General features: G+C 41.9%; 1 protein-coding gene across 2 annotated transcripts; it reads left to right on the forward strand.

Moving 5' to 3' along the window:
- The first annotated feature begins 563 nt into the window (after positions 1-563).
- On the forward strand, positions 564-25220 carry LOC112542968 (C-type lectin domain family 2 member B-like). 2 transcript variants are annotated; one of them, XM_088134628.1, is made up of 6 exons: positions 564-1316; positions 11846-11983; positions 18036-18164; positions 18951-19123; positions 20262-20359; positions 21900-25220. In XM_088134628.1, exons 2-6 carry the CDS (start codon positions 11863-11865, stop codon positions 22021-22023), a joined length of 645 nt encoding a protein of 214 aa, XP_087990754.1. In that variant the 5' UTR covers positions 564-1316; positions 11846-11862; the 3' UTR covers positions 22024-25220. The 2 variants fall into 2 exon arrangements, with proteins under 2 accessions (XP_087990754.1, XP_087990755.1); XM_088134629.1 differs by lacking the exon at positions 564-1316 and adding an exon at positions 5367-6037.
- Positions 25221-25651: the final 431 nt, after the last annotated feature.

Genomic DNA, 25651 nt, shown 5'->3' on the forward strand with positions numbered 1-25651 from the left:
AGATCTCCCTTGAAAACCAGGTGGTCACAGCTGTGGGGTCTGAAACAGGCAGGATCTGCAGCTCTTAAGCAGGCTGGGATTACAGAACACTAAAAAAAAGGCATTCCCATTAGATTTATACCCCATTTTTCTCCACTTACAGGAGGATCTCTGTCCCTCACTTAATCCCCATAAAAACCATCCAGGAGGTAAAATGGATTGAGAGAATAACTGGCCCAAACAGTGTGTTTCTGTTGACGAAGGAGGACTTGAACACGAATACCTCTCCGGTCCCAAGCCCAGCAACCTCCACCACCCATTTGCTGCCCCTCCATCCCCGCCTCACCCCAATTTAAATCCTACATCAGTTTAGCCACTCTACACATCTGATGAACTGAACGGCAGCTTCCAAAAGCTTATGCCCATTAATAAAACACCTTAGTCAGCAAAAGTGCTATCAGGCTCTTAGTTCTTTGCCCCCATAACAGTGTTTCTCAACTGTGGCATCTTGAAGGTGTGTGGACTTCAACTCCCAGAGTTCCCCAGCCAGCATGGCTGGCTGGGGAACTCTGGGAATTGAAGTCCACACATCTTCAAGTTGCTAAGGTTGAGAAACGCAGGCGTGGAGTAACAGGGTTCTTCTCTCCCCACCTCGGTGAATTAAGTCAAGGTGAGTTATGGCTTACTTAGCACCTCAGCAATTTGCCTTCCTAGGAGGTTCCCTCCAGCCAATCAGTATTAGAAGGAGGATCGACTGCTTTCGAGGTAAAAAGTATCAGATGACTTCGAAAGAGCCCTAAGGGTGCCCGCTCGCCGTCTGGTCGCTGGACGTTGGCTTCCCGATCTGGTTTTTAATTTCCTTTTTGACACTGTTGGTAGGAGCGTCCTCGCCCTGAGAAGTCTTCTCCGCTCTCGACAAGCAGCAGATCGAGCAGAAACCTCTTTTCTGCTTTCACCCATTCCCGGCCCGGAGGAAGCAGCCAGCTGCTCGCTGCGTTTCCATCCTGGGGAGCTCCGCGGAACAGTGAGCGCGGTGGGGTTAAATCCTTTGACTGATTCAGTGTTCTCCGTTATTAAGAACAGAGAGCCGCTTTGGTGAAGTGGTGAAGGCGCCTGGGTGCAAGCCAGTCAGTTCCGGTCCCACTCGAGGCACAAACTAGGCTGGGTGACATTGTGCCAGTCTCTCTCCCCGCCCCAGGAAGGAGGAGCCGGCGAGGGCAAAGCGCTTCCAAACAACCTTCCGAGAAAGCTGCAGGATCCTTTAGGTGATCGGCAGGAGTCAAGACTGACTTGAAGGCACCCGAACGATTCCGGGGGAGAACAGTATTGCAAGACAGGTAAGGAAGACAAAGTGCAGCGTCTGGTTGGGTCGCTCCTTTTTATTGATTTATTTTTATTTAGATACAAGTTGGTCACCACCCATCTCTTTAAAAAACGACTCTGGGTGGTTTAGGTCCAGTTCTTGCTAAGTTTGCTTAGGCCAGAAAGGATACAGGTGTCAGAGAGAAGCCCCTCCCGAAAATCACCAAGCATTTGCAGAGAATTAGTGGTCTTCTCCAATATTTTAACTCTCATTCATATTGATATTGTGATCGAGCATCTTGGGAAAGTGATTAATATTCCCTTTGCTCGCTATCCATAAACTTTTCATTCATAGAACCGCTGTGGGATGCTCCCCGCACAAGAGCTTTTAATCTGCAAATACAGCTCCTGACTCCAGCAGGGTTCATTCAAACAGCGCTGCCCTTGGTGTGGAAGCAAAATCCAAAACCTCTTATTTCCTCTCTGCACCACTGGTGACTCGGGGCATACACGAGGCAGACGTTACAGCGCTGCATTTCACCTGGTTATTAACCAATGAACTGAGCAGGAAATTTACTAGAAAGAATTTGTAACACAGACAGCTAAGCAAAGTACAGTAAGAATGGGTGATGGGTTATTGTTCAGATTACACTTTGATATATAAAAAAGTGTCTAGTGAATTCCTCCGCATTCATTTAGGCATGGGAAGCCCTTTCCTTTTCCCACATTCGCTCAGACAGACTCAATCCACCCATCTGCGTTCCCTTTGTTATCTATATACTACGGAAACTGTGGCGTCCTGGGGGTTCTGAGCTTGGTTGATTGATTGCAAATGTTTCATTACCCGGCTGGGTAACATCTTCAGTGCTCGAAGGGAGTGGGGTTTGCTCTCAGTTTATATGCAGTGGCTTGCCCTGCCAGTGTTGGTGAGGGTGGGCTATTTTTTTTTTCTTGGTAGTCCCTTGGTTATGGTATTGTTTACTTCTGGTATAAATCTTGGTGTTAATCTCTGCTTCTCTGGGTGATGACTGCTGGCGAGGAGGTGTTGTTTTTTTGTCATGGTTACCAGAATTTCCACCTCCCCGCAGCAAAGTTCCTGTGTCAGCCAAGGTGGAGGCAAGGGCTTTTCTGAAAGTTGCACAAGCCTCTAATATATGTGGGGAGGGAGGGAGGGAAAGAAGAGGGAAGGAAAAAGAAGGGAGATGGAGGGAAGGAAGGGATGGAAAGGGAGGGAGAGGGAGTAAGGATGGAAGGAAGGGGGAGGGAGTAAAGAAGGAAGTGAGAGGGAAGGGAGGGAGAGGGAGGAAAGGGAGAGGGAGTAAGGAAGGGGAGGGAGGGAGGGAAGGAAGAGGGGAGGGAGGAAGTGAGAAGGAGTAAGGAAGAAAGGGAGGGGAGGGAGGGGGACTAAGGATGGAAGGAAGTGAGAGGGAGGAAGAGAGGGAAGGAAGGGAGGGGAGGGAGGGAGGAAGGAAAGGGGAGGGAGGGAAGAATGAGTAAGGAAGGAAGGATGGAAGTAAGGAGGGAAGAGGGAGGAAGGGGGAAGGGAGGAAGAGGGAGGGAAGGACAGAAAGAAAGGGAGGGAAGGGGGAGGGAAGGAAGGAATGAAAAGGGAGGAGGAGGGAGCGAAGGGAGGGAGGAAGAGGGAGGGAGGGAAGAATGGGAGAGGGAAGGAAGGAAGGAACTATGAAAGGAAAAGGAAGGGAAGAGGGAAGGAAGGAAGAGTTATTTGTCTGGAGGGAGTGGGGAGTCATCTTTTATATATCTTCCTTTTTATTTTATTTTTCTCTTTCCTCTATCTCTTCCTCTTCCTTAGTTGGTATTCGTTTTTTATTCTTGTAGCTGAAAACTCTAATAAAAATTATTATTAAAAAGAAAAGAAATGTCTCAATTCTAGCTCTCTCTTATCCATGTGTATCTGCTGCTTTTTTGCATCCACTGCCTTTGCTAGTCTGAGCTGCTCCTTTAAGAGGCTTTGGGCTGCTTGCCTCTGTGGAGGAAATCTGTGGCTGGAGGGACTGTGTGTTCCTGAGTGGTTGTTGCTAAGTCCCGTGGGTGGAATCTGTAAGTTGCCTGGAATGGTGACATACCAACTGATGAGCGTACTGCACTGTTGTAAGCGAATTCAGCAAGAGGTATGAGATCAGTCCAGTTGTCTTGCTGGCAAGACATACAGCAATCTTAAACATGGTTGCAATCGTTGGTTAACTTTCTCAGCTTCTCGTGGCGGCCTCCGGATGGTGACAGCTGAGCAGCTTTGAGCCTGGGCTCTGTTTTTATTTTACTTTATTTTATCCTGAGACATCCTATTTTATTTTTCGTACTTTTTAATTTACTCTTATCAACTGTATCGCCGAGAGGTCGTCTATCTGCTCCAGTTGTAACTTGATAAAATACAAACCAGGATTCAAGAATGGGAAAAAGGAAGAAGAGACAGCGTGTACATTCCGTAGCACAGATTCCATCCGAGCCTCTGAAGCAGCAGAAAATGGACGAATTTACAATAAACTGACAACTCCAGTAAATAACTCTGACCCTACTTCCTCTCCAGATAGATATAACACTTAAAACTCTTTGGAATGGGATCTACAGACAGAAATGAAAAGTCGACAGCTTATAGAACTTTCTTCTTCCCTGGAAGAGGATATCTCCCCTGCCCAGATGACTGCTGTCTGTTCATCAGTGGCTTTGCTGATGCAAGACAGGGATGATATGAACTTAAAAAGGAAGAATGTTACACTTTATATCTAGGCCAGGCCTGCTTACAGCACAAATGGTGCTCTCCGTCTTTGAACTTTTAACTGCAGTCAAAACTGAAGGAGTCCTGTGCAAAGTGCATGGAGAGTCACCCAAATAAAACAGCAGAAGCCAGAAAGACAGCTGCTGATCACCCCGACAAACAGCGAGCGGCTAACAGGGAATCTGGAGCTGACCCCACTTTTGAATCCACCAGGAGAGAAAGGAGTAACTGTGGAGGGTTTAACTCTCAAGGGGAGTTAAAAAAAAAAAAGGGCAGAGATGAGACGAGTGCAATTATTACTTACTATGATGGAATGGACTTATGAAGGCCAGGCTCAGGGAGATAAGCATGTTCTTAGCCCCCAACAGGAGCGTGGGAAGTTCAAGAAGATGAGGCTGGCACCTCCCTAAGGAATTCACGGTGTTGTGCCTGGCTGGCTTGGGAACTAGGGTTGAGTCTGGAGAGATTGATGTCAGGTTCAGCCCAAAGAACTCCAAGAGACAATGCAAATACAGTTCTGTTGCATTTATTAGCTCCAACCTCAAGACAGAAATCTCACCAGGCTCAACCCTAGTTCCCAAGCCAGCCAGCCAGCCACAACACCGTGAATTCCTTAGGGAGGTGCCAGCCTCATCTTCTTGAACTTCCCACGCTCTTGCTGGGGGCTAAGAACATGCTTATCTCCCTGAGCCTGGCCTTCATAAGTCCATTCCATCACACTTACAGAGCAATCAGATCACTCTGCAGATTTCCAACAACAGAGTGAGCAGAGGATGATGGGACTTCAGAAAGGCAGCTATCCTGTCCTGGAGCCAGCTGCTGTGCTGCGAAAGCTCTTCCATAGATCTATTATGTGCCAGATGGCTGCCATCTAGAAGGGGCTGCGTGCAAACTCTGCTAACATTTAAGCAGCCTACAGTGCTTTTCACAATGAAGCCCTCCCTGAGCACCCTTTCGATACTTCCAGCACGTGTCTTCGGTTCAGAGAAAGTTAGCCTGCTTTTGGATCAGTTTCCCCCAGAGGGTATTACCACTTTAAAATCTGAGCGTAGCAGCTTGAATCCAGATAACTCTGGGGATGTTTCATCGGCAGTGACCCTGAGGAAGAAGAGTGCTAATCCGCAAACAGTGTTATCTACAGCTAGGGAGTCTGCTGAGGAAAAAGCTGATTGCTCATCCAGACTCTGTATGATGACTGCTTGCTCTAAATCTGGCAATAATCCAGATGACTCAAAGAGAAACGCTGGGGATCACACGTTGTACAGGAAAGCCATTAATTAACTTGGCCGTATCACGTACTCAGGACTTTGGCAATGCACTCAATCAACAAATTGCTAGTACTGCTACAGTAATAAAAAGGCCAGGCATATAGACCACTGCTGGAGAATCTGTAGTATCTAACCCAGTCCCTGATAATCTGCAGCCTGACAAATTTTATATCAATTAGAGAATCCAAAGCACATCGATCCTGAGGAAAAAGTTCACTTTTTGCCTTCATCGGATTCAGGCGTGCTTTTAACACCCTCCTATAGGGTGGCTCCCCAATTGTATTCCCCAGAAAATGCCTATAAATCTTTGTGCAGGCTAGATGGGGATGCTGAAGATCAAAGGTGGAGGATTCCTTTCCCAGCAATGGGCAACTTCTCAGAGACATAGGCCTGGCTTTGGCATTCATATATAAATTCAATTTATATAGCCTTATGTCATCTCTGGAGCTACCTACTCTGATCCTCATGTTGTTTTCTCTGACACCCAAAATATACCCATCTCTCCAACAGCTGATCTTAACAACAGTACTGAAGAACTTGTGTTTCCATCCCCCTTCAGGATTTGCCTTTAACGACGGCCACTACTGGGAGCTCAGACTCACATTTGGATGCTCCTAAACCCCTAACTATTCTCTTATGGAATATTGCAGGTTGGAATGTAAAATCCAAGGTCTCTGCTTTTATAAATTACGTTGCTGAATCTGACTTATTCCTATCCCAAGAAACCTGGCTTGATAACAACTTGTATAAAGTAAGTGGGTATAAATCTTTCTCACTCCCAGCAGCTCCTGGAGCAGGATGAGGTAGATTGTGTGGTAGATTAAGTGTACAAATTTCAACTAAGCTATGTTGCAATACTATACAGCTAGACCCAATGGAGTGCGATGCAATGTCTGTGCTGCTAAAATTTAACAATGTTCTATTGTTATTGGTTCATGTTTATCTTCCACCTTCTCAAAACAGGTCCCAATTTAACAGCTTATGGACCAAATTCGAAGCATACATAAGTCCTCTCATGTTAAATAACCCCTCAGCTTATGTAATAGTTTCTGGTGACCTAAATGCTAGGGTAGGGGTGAATGATAAGGCACTTTTTACTTAGTTCCACCAGTATCCTCCAGACCAGTCACAATTCCCCCTTTATTATCCTGGCAATCTAAAGATTCAAAGGGGGATTATAGGGGGCTGTGTCTATTACAAACAATTAAACTAAATTTATATCTATTGAATGGATCGATCAGCGGTGATTTCCCTGGCAAATTCTCCCACTGGGTTGGTTCAAGACCTTCCCCGATTGATTATACTGATAATACATGGAATTTGATTACTTCTGCACAAACCTTTTATCTAGATAATCGACCTGATAGTGATCATCTTCCAGGTATTACAGTTATAAAAGCATTTGACAATTGCTTTATGGAAAGAGAACCCACTCCAGTTTCGGAACTGGATCTAGAGCTGGGGCTGATCCATGTCAAATGGACTCAGCAATTTTTAGTCAGCAAATTTCTCAGCTGCTTCTGTCTGAAGGGGCACAGAAATTTCATTCTACTAGTCAGAGAGAAGTCTGGAAACTTTCCTTTGCAGGCATTCACCCAACTGATTCAGTGACTCCACTCAGTGCTGTCCACCCAGATATCAAGGAAGACAGAAAAACAAGGAGGCAGGACTTACCTCTCTCAGCCTGGGTTTGATACAGAATGTTTTTGGGGCCAAGAGTAAACTGATCAGGGAATTTAAGTTATATAAAGGGAACCCAGGTGAGCTTTCCATCCAGGACTTTATGCTCCTGAAGAAACAGTACAAACATCTTTTACAAAACAAGAAAAGGGAATTCACTAGGGCTTACTGGCAGCAACTGAGAACAACATCTCAAGCCAGAAACTCTATGTAGCTTTCCATCCAATTGACAGGCCCCTTTCACTTCCTTACCTTTTACCTGCATCTGGGTAGGAGGACCACTTTAGAGCATCATATTCACAAGAAGAGGCTCCTAAATTGGACTTAGATCTTAATGCTAACCTGCTCCCTAATTGGGCTCCAGTCACAAGTGCTGAAATAAAGATGCTCGTAAATCAGCTAAAACCTGGTAAAGCTCCGGGCAATGTCTTTATTATGTCCGAAATACTATGCAATAATTTGGAATGGTGGAGCCCTGTTCTTGCTTCCCTGTTCACCTATATCAATCGCACTGCACAAATTCCAGAGGACTGGGGCCTAGACATTATCGTGCCCATCCACAAAAAGGGCATCTGAGAACTTGCTGCTAATTATAGGCCTATTAGCCTGTTAAGTATAATAAGTAAGCTCTATGCCAGACACATATACAACAAATTAGTTGATTGGATTGATTTAGAGCATATATTGGCAGATGAGCAAGCAGGCTTCAGGCCCTTATACTTCAACATCTGGCTGAAACTTACACATCTAAAACAGGCTCAATGTTATATACCATGTTCATTGATTTTAGATCTGCATTTGATCTAGTTCCCAAAGCAAGGCTTTGGACTAAGCTCCTGCACACCACCATTGATCGACGGTTACTATTGCTTCTGCATAATCTCTATAAGAACTGTAGAATCAAAGTTTGATCCAATATGCAAGGCCACCACACCAATAAGATTCCAACTCACCGAGGAGTGAGGCAGGGGTGTATTTTAGCTCCTCTGTTGTTTAATCTCTATCTAAATCCGCTCGTGGGCAAAATAAATCAATTAGATCATCATCCCTCCAAAGTTAGCAAACAGACCTATTGCAGCTTTGTTGTATGCAGACAACATAGTACTTCTATCACAAACGCAAATTGGACTTAAACGAGCCCTGAATGCTTTGGCCAGTTATTGCTCTGAGGAAGCACTTGAAATCAACTATAGCAAAACTAAGATCTTGATCTTTGCAAAGAGACCTAAACTACACACCTGGAGGATAAATGGCCAGAATATTGAACGAGTAAAATCCTTTAAATACTTGGGCATGGTTTTTCATAGCTCCACTAAACGCAGTGAACACCAAAACTGCGCTCTACAAAATGCTCAAAAAACAGTGCCCACAATCCAATCCTTTCATTTTACCAGAGGAGCACAGCATATCCCAGCAGCACTGAAGCTATGTTCAGCTAAGGCTTGCGTACAACTACTCTTTGGTGCCCAGCTAGGACCTTACCCTTCTTTTACTCCTCTGGAAAGGGTTCAGTCCAAATTCCTAAGGGCCATATTTCAGTAGCATTCCAAATGTAGTATTAAGGAGGGGGCAGGGTTGTCTAAAATCAAAACAGGTACATGGACTTGTATTATAGCACATTGGCTGAAATTACTGTTCTTTCCCACAGGGTTGAGTTCTTTCCTTATTGAGGACAATTATAAACCAGTATGGTTCAGGACTGTTTCATAATCACTTCAACATCTTGGCTTCTCCAAGGAGGTGTTTCTAAGGATGGGCTATGAGTGTGCACTCAGTGAATTCACACAGCCTATCAAAGACCTGGAAGTCCAACAGGACCAGTCTGCTCTACCTAAGAATGTTTTTTTGAGCAGTCAAGCCCTTTTCTATAAACCAGAAAGATACTTACATTACACAGCTGTCTCCAGATTCTGAAGGGCACTAACTCTAGCACGCTGCAATGCTCTTCACACAAGTTTTGGAGAACGGATACAAAAAAGTTCCATATGAGCTGAGATTGTGCCCCTGTGGACAAGGGGCTATTGAAACTATAGCACATGTCCTGCTATACTGCACCTTCTATAAGGACTCACGGACCCATTTTGTAATTCCCGATTTGGTAAAATACCTGGGAAATTCTGATCTTTTTAATGTACAGTTATTGCTATCTGGTCAGTATGATTCAGTTTCTTTGAACATAGCTAAATTTTGTTATACTGGCTGTAAAATTAGGCAGACTTTGATTGCTCACTGATGATCCCACTATTAACTGTAGTATATTATCATGTTTTATTTTATTTAGTTTTTAATGCATTTTTATTTGTAATTCTGACCAGCTCTGGATGGTGTGAGAAAGACAAATGAATTTTAATATTTAATAATTGCAAGAGAGTCCTCCAAAATTTGGAAATGAATTGACTTCCTCGGTCTGTCATAACATGACTGACTAATCCTCTGTATCTGAAGACGTGGTCTAAAAAGAGCCGAGCTGTTTCCTGGGCTGTTGGGAGATTCTTACAAGGAATAAAATGGGCCATTTTGGTAAATAAATCCACTACTACCCTTATGGTAGTGTATCTCCGCACTGGAGGAAGATCAGTGATGAAATCTAGAGAAACAGGGCTGAGAGAGAGTTTCCAGTGGTTGCAACAGGCCCATTGGCTTACCAGGGACTGACTTTGCTGTACAACAAGACATGGCAAGAAAAAACATGATCCTTAACGTTTGAGTGGACATGGGGCCACCAAAACTCTCTAAGAGCTCTCTGTTGGGTTTTAAATACCGCCCCCCCCCCAGTGCCCTGCTGTCTTGTTGTCATGGCACAGCTGTAGTACTTCTTCCCTTAGGGGAAGAGGAACATACAAACGTCCATTGTGGAACAGCTGCCCTCCCTCCACTGTGAAAGGTGAAATGGTACCATTCTGGGCTCCCTGGAGGTCAGCAATCCAGAGCCTGGCACATACATCCTGCTGCTGCTGCTGTGTCCTAATCCGATCCAAGAGATCAACAGCTTGTCTTCCTGCTCCCAGCCTCTCATGTTTATCTGATTTACGGTGTGACTCAAAGTTGCACGGTTGCACTATTATTGCTGGGTGGGTGGGGGGTGATTGGGGAACTTCATACTGTGGCTTGTGTGAGAGGACACCTGGAAGCTTGTTCTGGGAACCTGGGACGTATGAGATGTAAAAATCGAAGCGGGAGAAAAATTGTGCCCACCAGATTTGCCAAGGGGTGAATGATTGGGTGTTTTGCAGAATCTCTAAATTTTTATGATCAGCATGTATTTGTATGGAGTATGCTGCTCCTTCTAGCAGGTGTCTCCATTGTGGAAAGGCATTTCTTACTGCCAACAACTCTTTATTGAAAATGTCATAGTTCCTTTCTGCTGGTAGGGGCGCTCTGGAGTAAAGGCACATGGTAGCAAATCTGCCAGCCTCCCTTCTCTGCCTGGAGTAGAACCGCTCCTACTGCTTCATTTGAGGCATCTCTTTGCACCACAAAGGGACAGGAGGGGTTGGGGTGGTGGAGGAGAGGTTGAGAAATAAAGAACTGCTTTAACTCTTGAAATGCCACTTGCTCTTGGGTTGACTGGGAGAATTGCCAAACTTTGCAATACAGAGATGAATTTCTTATAGAAGTTAGCAAAGCCCAGAAAGCGCTGCACATCTTTTGCATTTGGGGTGTGTGTGTGCGTGCCATGCTAGAATAGCCTGTACCTTTGATGGATCCATCTGTATGCCTTCTGTGGAGATTCTGTAACCCAAATAGTCTAGTTGAGCCAGATCAAATGTGCACTTTTCTGATTTAGCAAAGAGCTTGTTGTCCTGTAATTTTTGCAATACATTTCTGACATGGGTTACATGCAAGGAGGCATCTTCAGAATAAAGTAAGACGCCATCCAAGTAAAGCTACATATTTATCTAAAATGTCTATGAATATTTGGTTCATGCGTCTAGAAAAAACAGCTCCACAATTAACTAGCCTGAAAGGCATTACTGTGTATTCAAATTTTCCGTATCTTGTATCAAATGCTGTTAAATGCTCATGCCGTTCTTTCATTCTGATTAGGTTGTAAGCACTTCTCAAGTTTAGTTTAGTAAAGATGTCTGCCTTTTGTAGCCAGTCTAGTAGATTGGAGATCAGTGGGAATGGATAATGGTCTCTAATAGTCACTCTGTTCAGGTCTTTGTAATCATGAATGGTATGCATGTGGGGTTTAGGAGATCAGGACAAACTACAGGTAGTGGAAATAGTGGGTGAGTCACTGAAGTGAATGAATGAATGAATGAATGAATGAATGAATGAATGAATGAATGAATGAATGCATGCATGCATGCATGCATGCATACATACATACATACATACAGGGCGTGGGTGTATACTAGAGAAAAATTACCACAGAAATTATGATCTCCTGCCTGAGTCTCCACTATAGGTCCCCCCCCACCTCAATTATTATCACTTGGGAGAGGAATCTGGGCCTAATTCCTAGTAAATAACTGAGGAGAAGTGTTTCTTGGTGTTGTGTGTGGATTGGTGTTTGTGTGTGTTGCTATATGGGAAGTTTTTCAATTACTCAGTCTAACCTACAGATTCTCTGATAGGCTCTCATCCTACTTAGCTTTTTAAGATCCACCAAGATCAACTTGGACTCTTAACTGGATTCAACCCTTTTGATATAATGTAGATAACAGAATGTTGGATTTTACTCCTCTACCAAAAAGTTGCCCAATGTATTCATGATGATAAAAACTTTGTATTACAAATTATTTTCTGCTGCACATTTTTGAAAGGCCGTGTCCTATATCTAGAAAGAGTTTCCTTGAAATTATCAGTAGTTTGCCAGCTTCTTTAAGCATCTTGGTCTTCCTTCTTGTGACAGCCCCATTTCTAATTCCAGGTCAGACAAATCCACAAATGTGGAATATGGATGAACCTGAGGAAGGATACAGAGATGGGAATCAATCTGATGAGCAGCAGCAAAATCTACAGGCCTCTCTCAGAAATGGACATACTTTTGGACAGGAGGGAGAAACAGGTAATAACAATATCAAGATGTGGAAGCTAGAGAGTCAGATTTGGAAGATCTGAGTGAAATGTCCAAGCCATGGCCACCAGAGCTCTCCAAAACTTCTACTGCGTCCCCGGATGGACTTCCAAAAGTTGCTGCTGAATTGTAATGAGACAAAAAGAGAACATTACTACACCCATGGGGAGTAATCATAGTATGATTTAACATTTCATTTACATAAAATGTACAATGTACAATGAATGTACACCCTTTGGGAGAGTGGGAAGTCAGCTCTGAACATGCAAGAATATAGATTTTAGTATGGATCTCTCTGGGCATCTTCCTCATCCAGGATGCTCCAGAAAGGAGAAGAGGGAGGATGAATTTGTTCCAGGGACTGTTTGTAGTTTATCTCAGGCAGTTAAATGTCTTAAGCCAGTTTTACTCCCACACTTTGTGCAGACCCTCCTGTAGCTTCTGCGCTTCACTATCAATTCCCTGCCTCACCTGGCTATTTTTTGTTTCAACCTTCTTTTCACCAAATCAGATGGAACCCAAGCAGCACAAACACAGTCTGGAGCATCACCTTGATTTACAAGAATGCCTCTGCATCTGGCATGGATGCCAGGAAGGCCCTGTAGGCCTTCTTAGAAAAGAAAGCACACAAACAAACGAAAGCAGTAGCAAAGGGGTACAGCCTGGAGCTTTGTCAGACAGTGGCCCATTTGCCCAGGAAGAGATGAAGTCAGTATGGTGTGGAAGAGTGGATTGGGGAGGGAGGGAGGGTCTCGCTGCTGCTTTGTGAGTGGCCACACCATCATGGCAGACCTTTAGTGAAGGGGAGGCACCTCTCTTGCAGCCATTTTGAGAGAGTGCCCACAACATGCTCTGTACATTCCAAATGTGCCCACCCCTCAGCTAAAGTTGTTGGCCCATGTTGGAAACCCTCCAAAGAGAGAGAAGGAGATGATTAATGAGTTCCATTTCCTTAGGAAAAGATTAAGGCAGTGTTGTCCAAACTTGGCCACTTTAAGATGAGTGGACTTCAACTCCCAGAATTCCCCAGCCAGTTTTATTTGCTCAATGAAAACATTGTATCTCAGTTTATTTCCATCAGACTTAGACCGACATTTTAGTTGACTCAAGAGAACTATTGGGTTTGAAAAGTAAAAAACAAAAAGCAAGAAAACCTTAGCAACTTAGAAATGTGTGTAAAATTTTATTTGAGGGTTTCAGCTCCCAGGTTTCCCCTCTCTATTCCTTTGGTGTAGCAGATGAGTGCTGATGAATCTTGCTTCTCTTCTTTTTGTCATACAGCATATGACAAGACATTAAAACAGACATCAATGTCACCTTACCAAAACCAGAAAAAGGCAGTAATTGTAATTCCCACCCTTTGCTATATATATAAATTTTACAAAATGTTTTGAAGAGAACATAAAAACTAACCCAAACTAATACAGAAGAAAGAGAAGAAAGAAGGGAGGGAGGGAGAAAACAAAAATGCAGAAAGAAATAAGAAAAAAATAGAAAGAAGAACCTTCTGATTTCCTTTGCAGCAAATATAAATATGATTACAAAATTATCTATGATTACAAAAAAACTCACTTTTTTCTATTATCCAATTTTTTCCTAATCGTCAAAACCACAAGTCATAAGAACATTTTTTTCCTTTCATCCAAAAAGTCTATAAGGGGTTTCCAGTCAGCCATAAATGTAGATATTGTCTTTTCTCTGATCAAGGAAGTTAATTTAGCCATCTCTGTAGATTCCATCATCTTCACCAACCATTCCTCCATTGTGGGTAATGCAGAACCTTTCCACTTTGGAGCATATAATACTCTCACTGCAGTTGTCATACATAAAAACAAAGTTCCATGACTTTTTTCTAGTTGCCTGTCAACTAGATTAATGCCAAAAGAAAAGTCTCTGGTTTCAGTTGTACTTTAATCTTTAAAATCTTCTGAATTAATGTATGTATTTGTATCCATTCTTGGGGGCTTTTTTACATATCCACCAAACATGATAAAATGTCCCTTCACGTTGTTCACATTTCCAGCAAAGATTCAAAGTACCTTTATACATTCTAGACAATTTCTCTCGTGACAAATACCAACGATATATCATTTTATAAAAATTCCCTTTAAGGCTAGAACATAATGTAAATTTCAATCCTTTCAACCACATATTTTCCCCTTGGTCCATTTGTGTATTATAGCCAAAATGCTTAGTCCATTTTATCACACATTCTTTCACTTGTTCTTCTTCTGTCTCATATTTCAACAAAAGTTTATACATTTCAGCAATAACATGTTCATCATTAGCTCTTCTATTTCAAACTCAGTCTTACTTTGTTCAAAACCATCAAATCTTTCATCCACTTTAAACCTTTCTGATAATTGTACATAAGAAAACCATTGACACGAATTTCCTTCTGTTGTCAAATCTCAATTTCATTTTGCAATTCCCTTGAGAAAATTCTGGTACAACACAGTAAGTTAACCATCTATGTTTACTTATTGTTTCTCGTCTATAAAATGCTTCTTTTGCTGAAAGCCACAGAGGTGTTTTTGGGTACAACCTCAATTTATATTTATTCCATACTCTAAGAATGGCCCACTTGACATAATGATTTTTAAAATCTACATTAACCTTAGCCTTATCATACCACAGATATCCATGCCACCCAAATCTCAAATCATGTCCTTCTAACTCCAATAACCTTCCATTTCTTGAGAACACCCACTGTTTCATCCAAGCTAAACAACAGGCAGCAAAGTATAATTTCAAATCTGGTAGACCCAACCCTCCTCTTTCCTTTGCATCTTGTAGTATCTTATATTTAACCTGAGATTTTTTTCCCCCTGCCATACAAATTTAGATATATCCTTCTGCCGTTGTTTAAATGGTACATCGTTTGTCAAAACAGGTATTGTCTGAAAGAAGAATAACATTCTAGGTAAAACATTCATCTTAATCACAGAAATTCCATGCAACAGTGACAACTGAACTTTATCCCATCTTGACATATCTTTTCTAACTTCATTCAATGTCTTGACATAATTACTGTGAAGTAAGATACAGTTCATATTTGTCATAGTTATACCCAAGTATTTAACCTTTTTTGCCATCTTAAAACCCATTTTGTCCATCAATTCTCTTTGATCTTGTATCTTCACGTTTTTGTTAGCATTTTTGTCTTTTGTTTATTAAAAACTGCAAATACCCCAAATTCTTTTAATTTACTCATTAAAAGTTCAATTCCCTTTAAAAGGTCTACCAAAACCAGAACCAAATCATCTGCAAAAGCTCTTAACTCGTATGAGTCTTTTTTAATCTTTACGCCCACAATCCTCTCATCTTGTCTTATGTCTCTATTCAATATTTCAAGAACTAAAACAGAAGAGGGGACATTGGGCACCTTGTCTTGTTCCTTTTTGTATCTCCCATGGTTTGGTTAAGTCTCCGTTAACGATTATTTGTGAGGTCTGTAAGGCATAAATCAATTTCACCCATTTTATAGAATTTTCTCCAAAATTAATATCTTCCAAAACCTTAAACAAAAATGTTCAGTTCTGAAAGCGACTTTGAAAATATTCAAGATGGAATGTTTGAGTTAGTCACAAGAGCCTTGTTTAGTGGCAGTAGCTCTTCTTTCTGCTAGAAGCTCTGCTTTGCTCTCTATTCCCCCCCCCCCCCCCCCCCCAGTTGGATTTTTAAAGAGACCTAGCCTTTCCCCTCCTCTTCTTTTTTTTTCTTTTTCTTTTTTTTTTTTCTCTTGGCAAGAACAAAGATAAAGAATCCTTTGACTTAATGAAGGTTTACACAAGATAATAGACTATACGAGAAACACAATGCAGAAAAAGATTTTTAAACTATCGAGGATGACTATAAAAAATTGGAAGAAGAGTTGCAGAAATTCCCGCAAAAAAAAAAAAAGATATTAAAGCTAAAATGGACTTAATTAAACATAAAATGGGATCAATGGAAAAGGAAGAAATAGCACAAGAAATCAGAAACACTAAACAGAATTATTTTGAGGCTTATAAACTGAGAATCAAAAGGGTTAATCAACTGATAAATGAAGAGGGACAGACTTGTTCTTGGTTCTGAGGATGAGAAAAAGATTATACAAGATTATAATGGAAAATCGTACTAAGAGAATGCATACAAAGAAGAAGTAAAACAATATTGAAAGAAACTACTCCAGATGCTTAAAGAAAAAACGAGGGGAATACAACAATGATGGAACTGACAGAAGCTTCAAAAAGCAGAATGCTTGAAAGGACATTTATTATTGCTTTCTCTTATCCAATAATATAGAAAAAGGAATAAACAGCCAGATATTTTGGGATATTGAATGAAAAGGGTGAACTTAAAACTATGCAAGCATTTGAATAAGGTATAAAACTGAGATATATAGTAAAGAATTGTATTTGATTGTAAATGTTTTAAGAGATTAGACTAAAATTCATATATGGTTGGATATAGTAACATATAGATTTTAAACTAGAGAGATTTTTGTTGAAACATGTAGTGAAGAATTAAGTATGTTTTGAGAGTGGTTAGAACTGTAACTTTTAAGAATTAGAAGAATGAAAAAGTACCTATGCAGGAGGAAGTTATTGAAAATTATGGAATGTGCAGAGATGAGTTAAATTGATATTTGAAATTAGAGTAAGAAGATAAGCAATTTTATATGACACGGGATTTGTTTTATTAATGATTGGATGAGAAAATATAGTAATGTAATGGATTAGGAAATTTTATAATAGAAATTTGATATTAATCATTATATATATACACATATAATCGATGGATAAAAATGTATTACTAATCCTATTGAAAGCTAAAATTTCTTGTAATAAATGATTCTGTAGACTAGCTATGAATGATTAATAATTGATAATTGATAAGTATACAAGTATATTTTGAATAGATGATATGAGAATTTAAGATTATGAAAGGGGCACCAACGAGTTGGTAACTGGTTGACACACGGTATAAAATGGAAGATGTTTTTTTTTATGCCTTTGTATGTTTTTGTTTGTTTATGTATGTCTTGTGTTTGTTGTAAAGAATAAAAAATTTTATTAAAAAAAAATGTTCAGTTCAAATTGTCAAAAGCCTTCTCTGCATCTAAAATGATCACTGCAGCTTATTTTTCATTATGTTGTTCAATATATTCCATAATATCCAACTTAATTCTAGCATTGTCCTTTAACTGTCTTTTAGGTAAAAACCCACATTGATCCTCTTGAGTAAATTCTTGTAAAATTATTTGCAGTCTTTCAATTAGAATAATTATAAACAACTTATAATCATTATTCAATAATGATATTGGTCTATAATATTTTTCTAAAGTTAAATCTTGTCCCTCTTTAGGTATTAATGCTATATTAGCATCTTCCCAAGTCTCTGCCATCTTTCCTCCTTGTAAAATAGAGTTCATTGTGTTTTATAGAGGTTGTAAGAGTTCATCCTCAAAGCATTTATAATACAAACTCAATAATCTATCTGGTCAAGGCACCTTTCCTAGTTTACTATTTTCAATAGCTTCTGAAACTTCTCTATTGTTATTGGTCCATTCATAATTTGTCATTATTTTATTTATAAATTTATACCAAAGCACTTTAATCAAAAACAAAGATGTTAAAAATAAAAAATAGGAAAAAAAGACTGTCCCCTCATTCATTTTAAAACTTTCTTACATCTTCTCATAATTAAGCTTTTTGCAAAGAGTTCTTGAGTCTTTATATCAAAGTCTCTCTCTGTTGTTGTTTTTTTGGTAATCTTGAAAGAAGGTTTAACTCACTGCAAGGAGTCTTATCTTTACTGCAGAGGAAATCTCTTTTCATCTAGAAATTAATTATTTCCTAAAGTAGTTAAGAGATGGGGAAGGCAAAGCTTAATGTCTATATTGGCTCCACCGCAGTTAGGAGCATAGATGGAATTCCAGGATTCCCAACAGCTTGACTCCCGAGCCGAATGCAAAAACTTTTCCATTTCTGCAGTTTACTTAGAAGGAACCACCATCTGGAGTACATGTGGTTAATCTCACAATCTCCCTTTGATCCAGGGATATTGCGCCGGTCAGAATCCACCTCCCAGCCAACATTCTGCGAGGCTTTCTGTGCCTTCAGAAAGTGTCATCTCGTAATTGTCATCATCATCCTCATCTTCAGCCATGGTCTCTTCTTTTACTTGGGTAAGGAATCTAGACCCTAATGTTGTTCCTTTGAAAAGCTTCTTCTCATTTGACTTCATGAAGCTGGATGACCTCTGCAGATAGGACAGACACACAGGGTTGGCCTTGCCCTGGTTTTTAGTCACTGTAAACTAATTGTCCAGTCCATGAACCTTCAGCTCCTGTGTTTGAAACAAGTCTCAGTGCTTGGTTGAAAGTATCACCAATTTTTGCTAGCTCAGCTGAGACTTGGTTTTTGAAGATTTATCCAGAATGAAATAGCCAGAGGGAAGAAATAGCCATCTGGCACTACTGAGAGGGGCAGAAATAGTGATTTAAGGAACTTGGCAGGAAAATGAATTATAAATAGCAAAGAACTGAGTCTGTTTTGCCAGCTCACAGTAGTAGAAGCAAATCTTGAAATGTAAAATAGATAAACATGTATTTATTTACTGACTTCCTGCCAGAAGCAGTAAATGTGAGGTAGGTGGGCTAAATGTGGGATAGGTTGACCAAATTGGTGGAAAATCCCACAAAGAGATTCATGGCTGAATAGGTGGATTTGCATCTGGTTTCCCTGGTCCAAATCCAGCATGCAAATCACTGTTCAGTTCCACAGTCTCCATTAATCTGAGGATTACAGGACAGAAGTCATTACAGCAGCTAAAACTTGGTTCTTCTTATCCACGTTGGGGATTCTTAGAACTCACTAACAAAGGTTCTAACTCAGCAGGATGGTCCCATCCTTCCCATAAGAAGGAGGCTGGATCAGTCAGAGTCTATTCTTTCCATCTTTCTCTGTTCTAGGAACATTAGTGCCATCAAACTGCCAAGAGGATGAGAATAAATGTCCACTTGCCTGGATTGGACATCAGGGACACTGCTACAGATTTTCAAAAGAGGAAAAGAACTGGACCGAGAGTCAGAACGCCTGTATTTCACTTGGAGCTTCCCTGGCCAAAATTACAGATGGGGAAATGGTGAGAAACAAAGTGGTTTTGGCCATCATAAATCAGTCCCTAGAAGTAATATTGCTTCATTGATGGTGCTTGCTCTTCTACACCATGAAAAAATGGAAGGCCTTTCTCCTAATAGTACTAAAAAAATATATTCTTGGATACCTTTCTGAACAAGAGCCTTAGAAACCTTTCAGACCTTCTCCGGGTTCCCAAAAATGCCAGTTTCACAAAGCAAGCTTTGCTGACACACAAAATTAAAAAAAAAAAAATCAAGAATATCAGTCCAAACTTCATTGAAATAAGTCAGTGACATCTGCTGCTTTCATTTTTTCTGCTTTCAAACTTGGAAACATCTGATAACTATTCCCAAAAGCTTAAGAAATGTGAATTTCAGAGGCAGAGATAGAATCGGGACCCCAAAAGTAAAAACAGCAGACGTTCTGCTAGTATGCATTGGCAAGATCCATTCTAGGAAAATCAAAGAGTTTTTACCTTCTACTGAAGGTTTAAAACTTACTTCAAAAAAGTTAACAAGATGCAAGGTGACATTACAGTAATCCCATTGTGGAGTCTTTGGGGTTCTCTGAGCTTGGTTCTTTTCTTGCAAACTTTTCGTTACCCGGCTAGGTAATATTTTCAATGCTGGAATGGGATGGGGTTTGCTCTCTGTTTATATACCGTGGCGTGCCCTGCCAGTGTTGGTGGGGGTGGGGGTTTTGTTTTGTTCCTCTGGTAATTCATCAACTAGGGTATTGTTTACTGCTTGCTTGTGTGCCTGGTGGTAATCTCTACTTATCTGAGTGATGATTGGTGGTGAGGAGATATTCTGGTCTTTTGTTTTCTTTTCTATTGTCTCCCATCCCATTCCAGCATTGAAGATGTTACCTAACCCGGTAATGAAATGTTTGCAAGAAAAGAACCAAGCCCAGAGAACCCCAAGGACTCCACAGTTCAACCCTGAGCTACACATATTTGCTTCTATTAGTACTCCCATTTTGTCTCTCACTAAAGGAAGTACTAGCTATGTTTTATTAAGGTTGGACTACTGTTCAGAAGATGGTTTTAGTCTTTTCAGTCTAAGTGTATGTGTAAGTTCAGAAATTCAGCTGGGAATCTAGCAATGCAAAGGTTCTAACATGCACAGCTTTTGTCTTTAAAGGATATTGTGGAGAATCTCATAAATAAAAATATCTTTTGGATTGGCCTCAAGAGAGAACCAGATCAGCCCTGGAAATGGCTAGATGGAGAAAATTCAACGTGAGTCTTCCTCTTTCCCTTTCAGTGGCAAGAGCTGAAAGTGAAATTTCTTCAGTGAGGCTCTCTCCAGCTCCAGAGTGATGTTAGCAAGAGCCTCCAGGCTGCCAGTATTCAGGAGTTGCCCTCTAAAAGATTTGGCCCTGCTAACATAACTCAAAATGCATTACAAATATCTTGTTCAGAATTCTGCTTGGAGTTGAGCCCGGGAATGCTGAGTTCCTAGGACACAGATGTACAATCAGCACACCCAAGTAGATGAGCTGAGCAACAACTTTTGGAATCCTCTCTGAGAACTAAATCCTAAAGAGAGAGGAAGGACCCTTTAAGGCCAGAATATAGTTGATGGGCAGGACCTTCCAGTATCTTCCTGTGCACAGATTTGACCCTATTAATGTAACTCAGAATGTGCTACAGATATCTTGTTAGTATTCACTTGGAGTTGAACTCAAGAAATCTGAGGTCTTAGAACAGAGATGTACAATCAGCACTTCCAAATAAATGAGCTGGAGAACAATCTGCAGAATCATCTTTGAGAATTAAAGACCGAGGAAGTGACAGGACACTTTGAGAAGGCCAGAGAATAGTTTATGAGAAAGTTTCCAATATGTTGTGTGTCAGATTAATCTTCTGATGGGTTTACTGCTTCGGCTGAGCCTTTATGCGCTTTGAACATAATGCCCTTCTCCCAGGCTTCTGCCACCTTCAGAAAGATAAGGTTTTGTAGGCAGATGGTCCAACGGCTCTTTCAGCTCATCCAGGTGTCTTGGGCACTTAAACGATTCTTTCCCAAGCAACTGGGCAACAAGAGCATTGCCCACTTAAGTTGCATGTTGGAGAACACAGTTCTGTGAGAACAATGAAAATGGAAAAAATAGGGAAGATACAGCAATGGGTTCCCCATCAGCATGCCATTCTGCCATGTTCCAGTAATTTAATTTTCCCTATATTGGGTCATAAGAGCCATTCATTATTGTCAACTCTCCAGCAACTCTTGCCCTGCAAACTTTCCCTTAAATGATGACTCTGCCCATTCAGGCTTAAACCAAGCCTATCATGGGAGTTAGTTACATTAATCAGGACATGTTCACCTAGGCAGGCATGCTACCAGATTGGTGCATTGGTTTGAGTGAGCTGAGAGTTAACCAGGAAGTAAAACTGCAAAGGAAGCTGCAAGGAACAGCACATCGTATCCAAGCCCTGTCCTAATGTCTGCAAGTCAAAGGATCTTCAGGTGGTGGGACAGACAACCTCCTTAACGTCTTCGAGAGTGCTGCTCCTTAGAGTAGATAGTAAACGGCTTCAGCCTTCCCCAGCATGGTGCCTTCTGAACACGTTGGACTACAACTTCCATTATTCTCAGTCATTGTGTCCCAGGGATAGGAAATATGGTGGCTGTAGTCCAGTCCAGCATTTCTAGAGGGCACCAGGCAAGGCAAGGCAAGGCCAGGCCAGGCTTACCCCAATGAACTATAACTCAAGACACCTTTTTACTGCTATGTGGGGATTACTCTTCACTGCCTAATTTCTGCTTCTCTTGCAGGTTGAAAGTCCTGGGAAATGGAGGAGACTGTGCGTTCTTGGACGATGGTGCCACAGCCAGCTCAGCAAGATGCAGCACTGAACACCGCTACCTCTGTAAAAAAAATTATCCAACGAGATCCTGAAAGAGAATCATCTGCCCTCATTGTCAATCTCCCCCCCCCCCCCGCCCACCCCACTGTCTACACTCCACCACTATTGCCACTAGGTTGTTTTGGGTTCTTCTGAGTAACCTTCTGGGCTGGCTTAGGGGTCCTGGAACTGAAGAGATTTCACCCTTCAATCTGAATGGAGTTTCAGTGCCTCACTGAATGTACAATCTAAGGGGCCTCCTGGACTCACAGCTCCTACTTGAAGAGTAGGAGGGCCTTCACACAGCTTCATCTTGGGCATCACATGCAGCCATTCATTGATTTGGTGGGGGGGGGGGGCTGCTCATGGTCACTCATGCCTTAGTCACCTCCCAGTTGGAATATTATAACACACTCTACCTGCAGCTGCCCTTGAAGACCATCCACAAGCTCCAGCTGATTCAGAATGCAGCCGCATGGGGAGTTTTAAATGTTTCTTATTATGCCCATATAACACCTCTACCTGTGACCTGCACTGATTCCCAATAGACTTCAGGTACAATTCATAAAGCCCTACATGGCATAGGGGCAGGTAACGTGCAGGACCACCTACTCCAAAGGGTATCTGCCCATACCACATCTTCTAACACACTCCAGTTCCCATCATTGGAACAGTTATCTTATGGCAGCCAGGAGGCATGCCTTCTGTGGTGGCCCCTGCTCTTTGGAATGATCCCCCAGACATACAGTTAGCCCTACAGGCCCTTAAAAAGGTGGTTAAGTTCTAGCTCTTCCTCCAAGCTCTGAGCTGAGTTAAATGGAGTCCCCAATGGGTGAGTTGTACACCTACTCAGATCTGTTCTCCATTTTATTTAGTATGTTTTAATAAGTTATGTATTAATTATGGCTTTTGTATTTGTCTTATTTGTATACCATCCAGAGTCACACAGTTTGAGTTCAGTAACTGTGGCATGTGACTGTTTATTTAATTTATTCATTTAACAAATTTACATGGCTACCCATCTTACAAAAAATGACTTTGGACAGTGTACAACAATTAAAAGCAATAATTATATAGAAATAGTCATGATTAAAAATATAAAACAATCATTATTAAAATATAAAAACCACACAGGACAGGAGTGAGTGAATATCAACCACAGTGATGGAGCTATCTTAAAAGGTCACCGGTCCCCTGGGATCCCCAGGCCTGATAATATAACCAGGTCTTGAGGGACTTCTAGAACATCAACAGGGATGGAGCTCACCTCACTTCCAGAGGGAGAAGGTCCCACAAGGCGGGCACCACGGCAGAAAAAGGCCCACCTCCTGGGACCCGCCAAGTGTAGCTCCCTCACAGATGGGATCCGCAGCATGCCCTCTCTGCCAGGTCTGGTGGGACACGTCAGGAGATGTAATCGGGGAGAGGCAGTCCCTCAGATTATCTGGCCCCATGCCATGAAGGGCTTTAAAGGTCAAAACCAGCACCTTGAATTGGACCCGGAAGCAGATTGGCAACCAATGCAGCTTGCGGAGCAGAGGTGTAACATGTGCTGTTCTAGGGGCACACGTAACTGCCCATCCATTGCATTCTGCACCAGCTGAAGCTTCCTGATACTCTTCAAGGGCAGCCCCATGTAGAGTGCATTACAGTGGTCCAATCGGGAGGTGACTAGGGCATGAGTGACTGGGAGCAAAGCCCCTTGACCTAGAAAGAGGTGCAACTGGTGCACAACATGAAGCCATGCAAAGGCCCTCCTAACCACAACAGTATGACTGTCACAAGTACAGTCTTGTTACTTCCAAGCTTAGCTAGGAAGTAGGGTTTGTACCATATTCCAAGGTTAATGCTGGTGCTGACAGAGAGCTGGTTGTTCCTACACTGGACATATGAGCACAGATCCACCAGGCTCTTCCACAAAGATTGCATTGGCTGCTGATTTGCTTCTGGGCCCAATTCAAGATGGTGTTTTTGACCTTTAAAACCCTTCATGGCATGGGGCCAGGTGTAAGAACCACAGTCCCAACAAAAGCACCTCTCATTGAAACCAAGGCAGGTTCAAAGAAAAGTTCATTTGGCTGATGTGGGTCTTCCGGGCTGTGTGGCCGTGTTCTGAAAGTTTTGGTTCCTAACGTTCGACAATACAGAAGTTCATTTAGTGGAAAGTAGTGAACAGCTCTAAAGCATTGCTGGAACTGAGTCCCGCGCATGCCAAAACTTAGTTTTATCTCATTCCCATTTCACACCCCACCTGTCTTCGAATCTCTCTTGCGCATGTTGAAGATTCTCTCCAGTTCTTATGTTGGTACAACCTTGGGCATTCCTGAGAGCCAGATAATAGTCCATCTGCGCCTAACGGTTAACCTCCCAACCTTCCCTCCCTTCCTCCCCGTCACTGTAATCTTCCCACAAGGAGGGAGCCACGTTAGAGAAGACCCACCTCCTGGGAACCACCAAATGGAAGTCCCTGGGTGTTGGAACGCATAGCACACCTTCCCTGCCGGATCTAATGGGATGGGCTGATGCGATCGGGGTTATCTGAGGGACCGTCTCTCCCTGATCACATCAGCCCGTCACATTAAATCCGGCAGGGAAGGTGTGCTACGCGATCCAACGGCCAGGGACTTCCATTTGGTGGGTCCCAGGAAGTGGGTCTTCTCTAACGTGGCTCCCTCCTTGTGGAACGTTCTCCCCCCTGAAGTGAGACTTGTTGATGTTTGTAGAAATTCACATCAGAACTTACAATACAGAACATTAATCAGCAGAAATAATGCTGTGTCATTATAGCTGAAAGGAAGCTGATGTAAGAAGATGATGAAATATGCATACTAGGATGATGTGATGTATGTTCCTTGTGGGAAAAAGGCAGTCAGAACTCTCAGATGCTGTGTTCTTGGATGGACACGTGGAAGGAGGCGGTGACTCTGTGACGTCACTTCCTCTTCCTCCTCCCCCATGCTATGAAGGAAAAGCACATGTGGGAGCATAAAGTATGGTCTAGTCTTATAAACCAGTTAATAGTTCAAATTTGCTGTTTATTTCTTGCTACTGTAACTGCTGTTCTAAAAAGAAAGAAAAACACTTCATGTGAGTAAACATTATTTCTGCTTTTCTTTACAAGAAAAACTGCGTTATTTTTGGGGGGAACAAAGGGGTAGCATCAGTTATAATCCCATGCCCACACCTATTGGTCATTGGATGGATAAATGTACATTTGTATCTGTATACTTTCGCTTGATTTCTCTCCCGCTTGCTATTCTACATTGAACTTGGATTGGATACTGTTTTTTTTTTATTTATTTATTTATTTATTTATTTATTTATTAAGTTTTTTGGCCGCCCATCTCCCCCCAATGGGGGAACTCTGGGCGATTCACAACAAACATTAAAACATAAAATATATAAATACATAAAACCTTAATTAAAAACATTACTAAAAAGGAGAAGGAGAGTCCAAGAGGATGAAAAATCTGAGGCTGAAGGCAGAAGGCCTCTATGGGGCTAGCCATCCCATGCTTGAGGTATTCCCTCCCCACCCCAGGCCAGGTGGCAGAACCAGGTCTTCAAAGCCTTACGGAAGGCCAGGAGTGAGGGGGCCAATCATACCTCCAGGGGCAGGATGTTCCAAAGAGCGGGGGCTACCGCAGAGAAGGCCCGCCTTCTGGACCCCGCCAGTCGAAG

The sequence above is a fragment of the Python bivittatus genome, unplaced genomic scaffold, assembly GCF_059951505.1.
Source record: "Python bivittatus isolate LINGU-HERP-01145 unplaced genomic scaffold, Pbiv_v1 ctg000080_np1212, whole genome shotgun sequence".
Classification (NCBI taxonomy): Eukaryota; Metazoa; Chordata; class Lepidosauria; order Squamata; family Pythonidae; genus Python; species Python bivittatus.

Excerpts from the sequence above, each read along its gene's own strand:
- LOC112542968 (XM_088134628.1), top strand. The coding sequence starts at position 11,863 with ATGTGGAATATGGATGAACCTGAGGAAGGATACAGAGATGGGAATCAA. Across the intron at positions 11,984-18,035 it reads TGGACAGGAGGGAGAAACAG|GGATATTGCGCCGGTCAGAA; the intron begins GTAATAACAATA and ends CCTTTGATCCAG. Across the intron at positions 20,360-21,899 it reads CTAGATGGAGAAAATTCAAC|GTTGAAAGTCCTGGGAAATG; the intron begins GTGAGTCTTCCT and ends CTTCTCTTGCAG.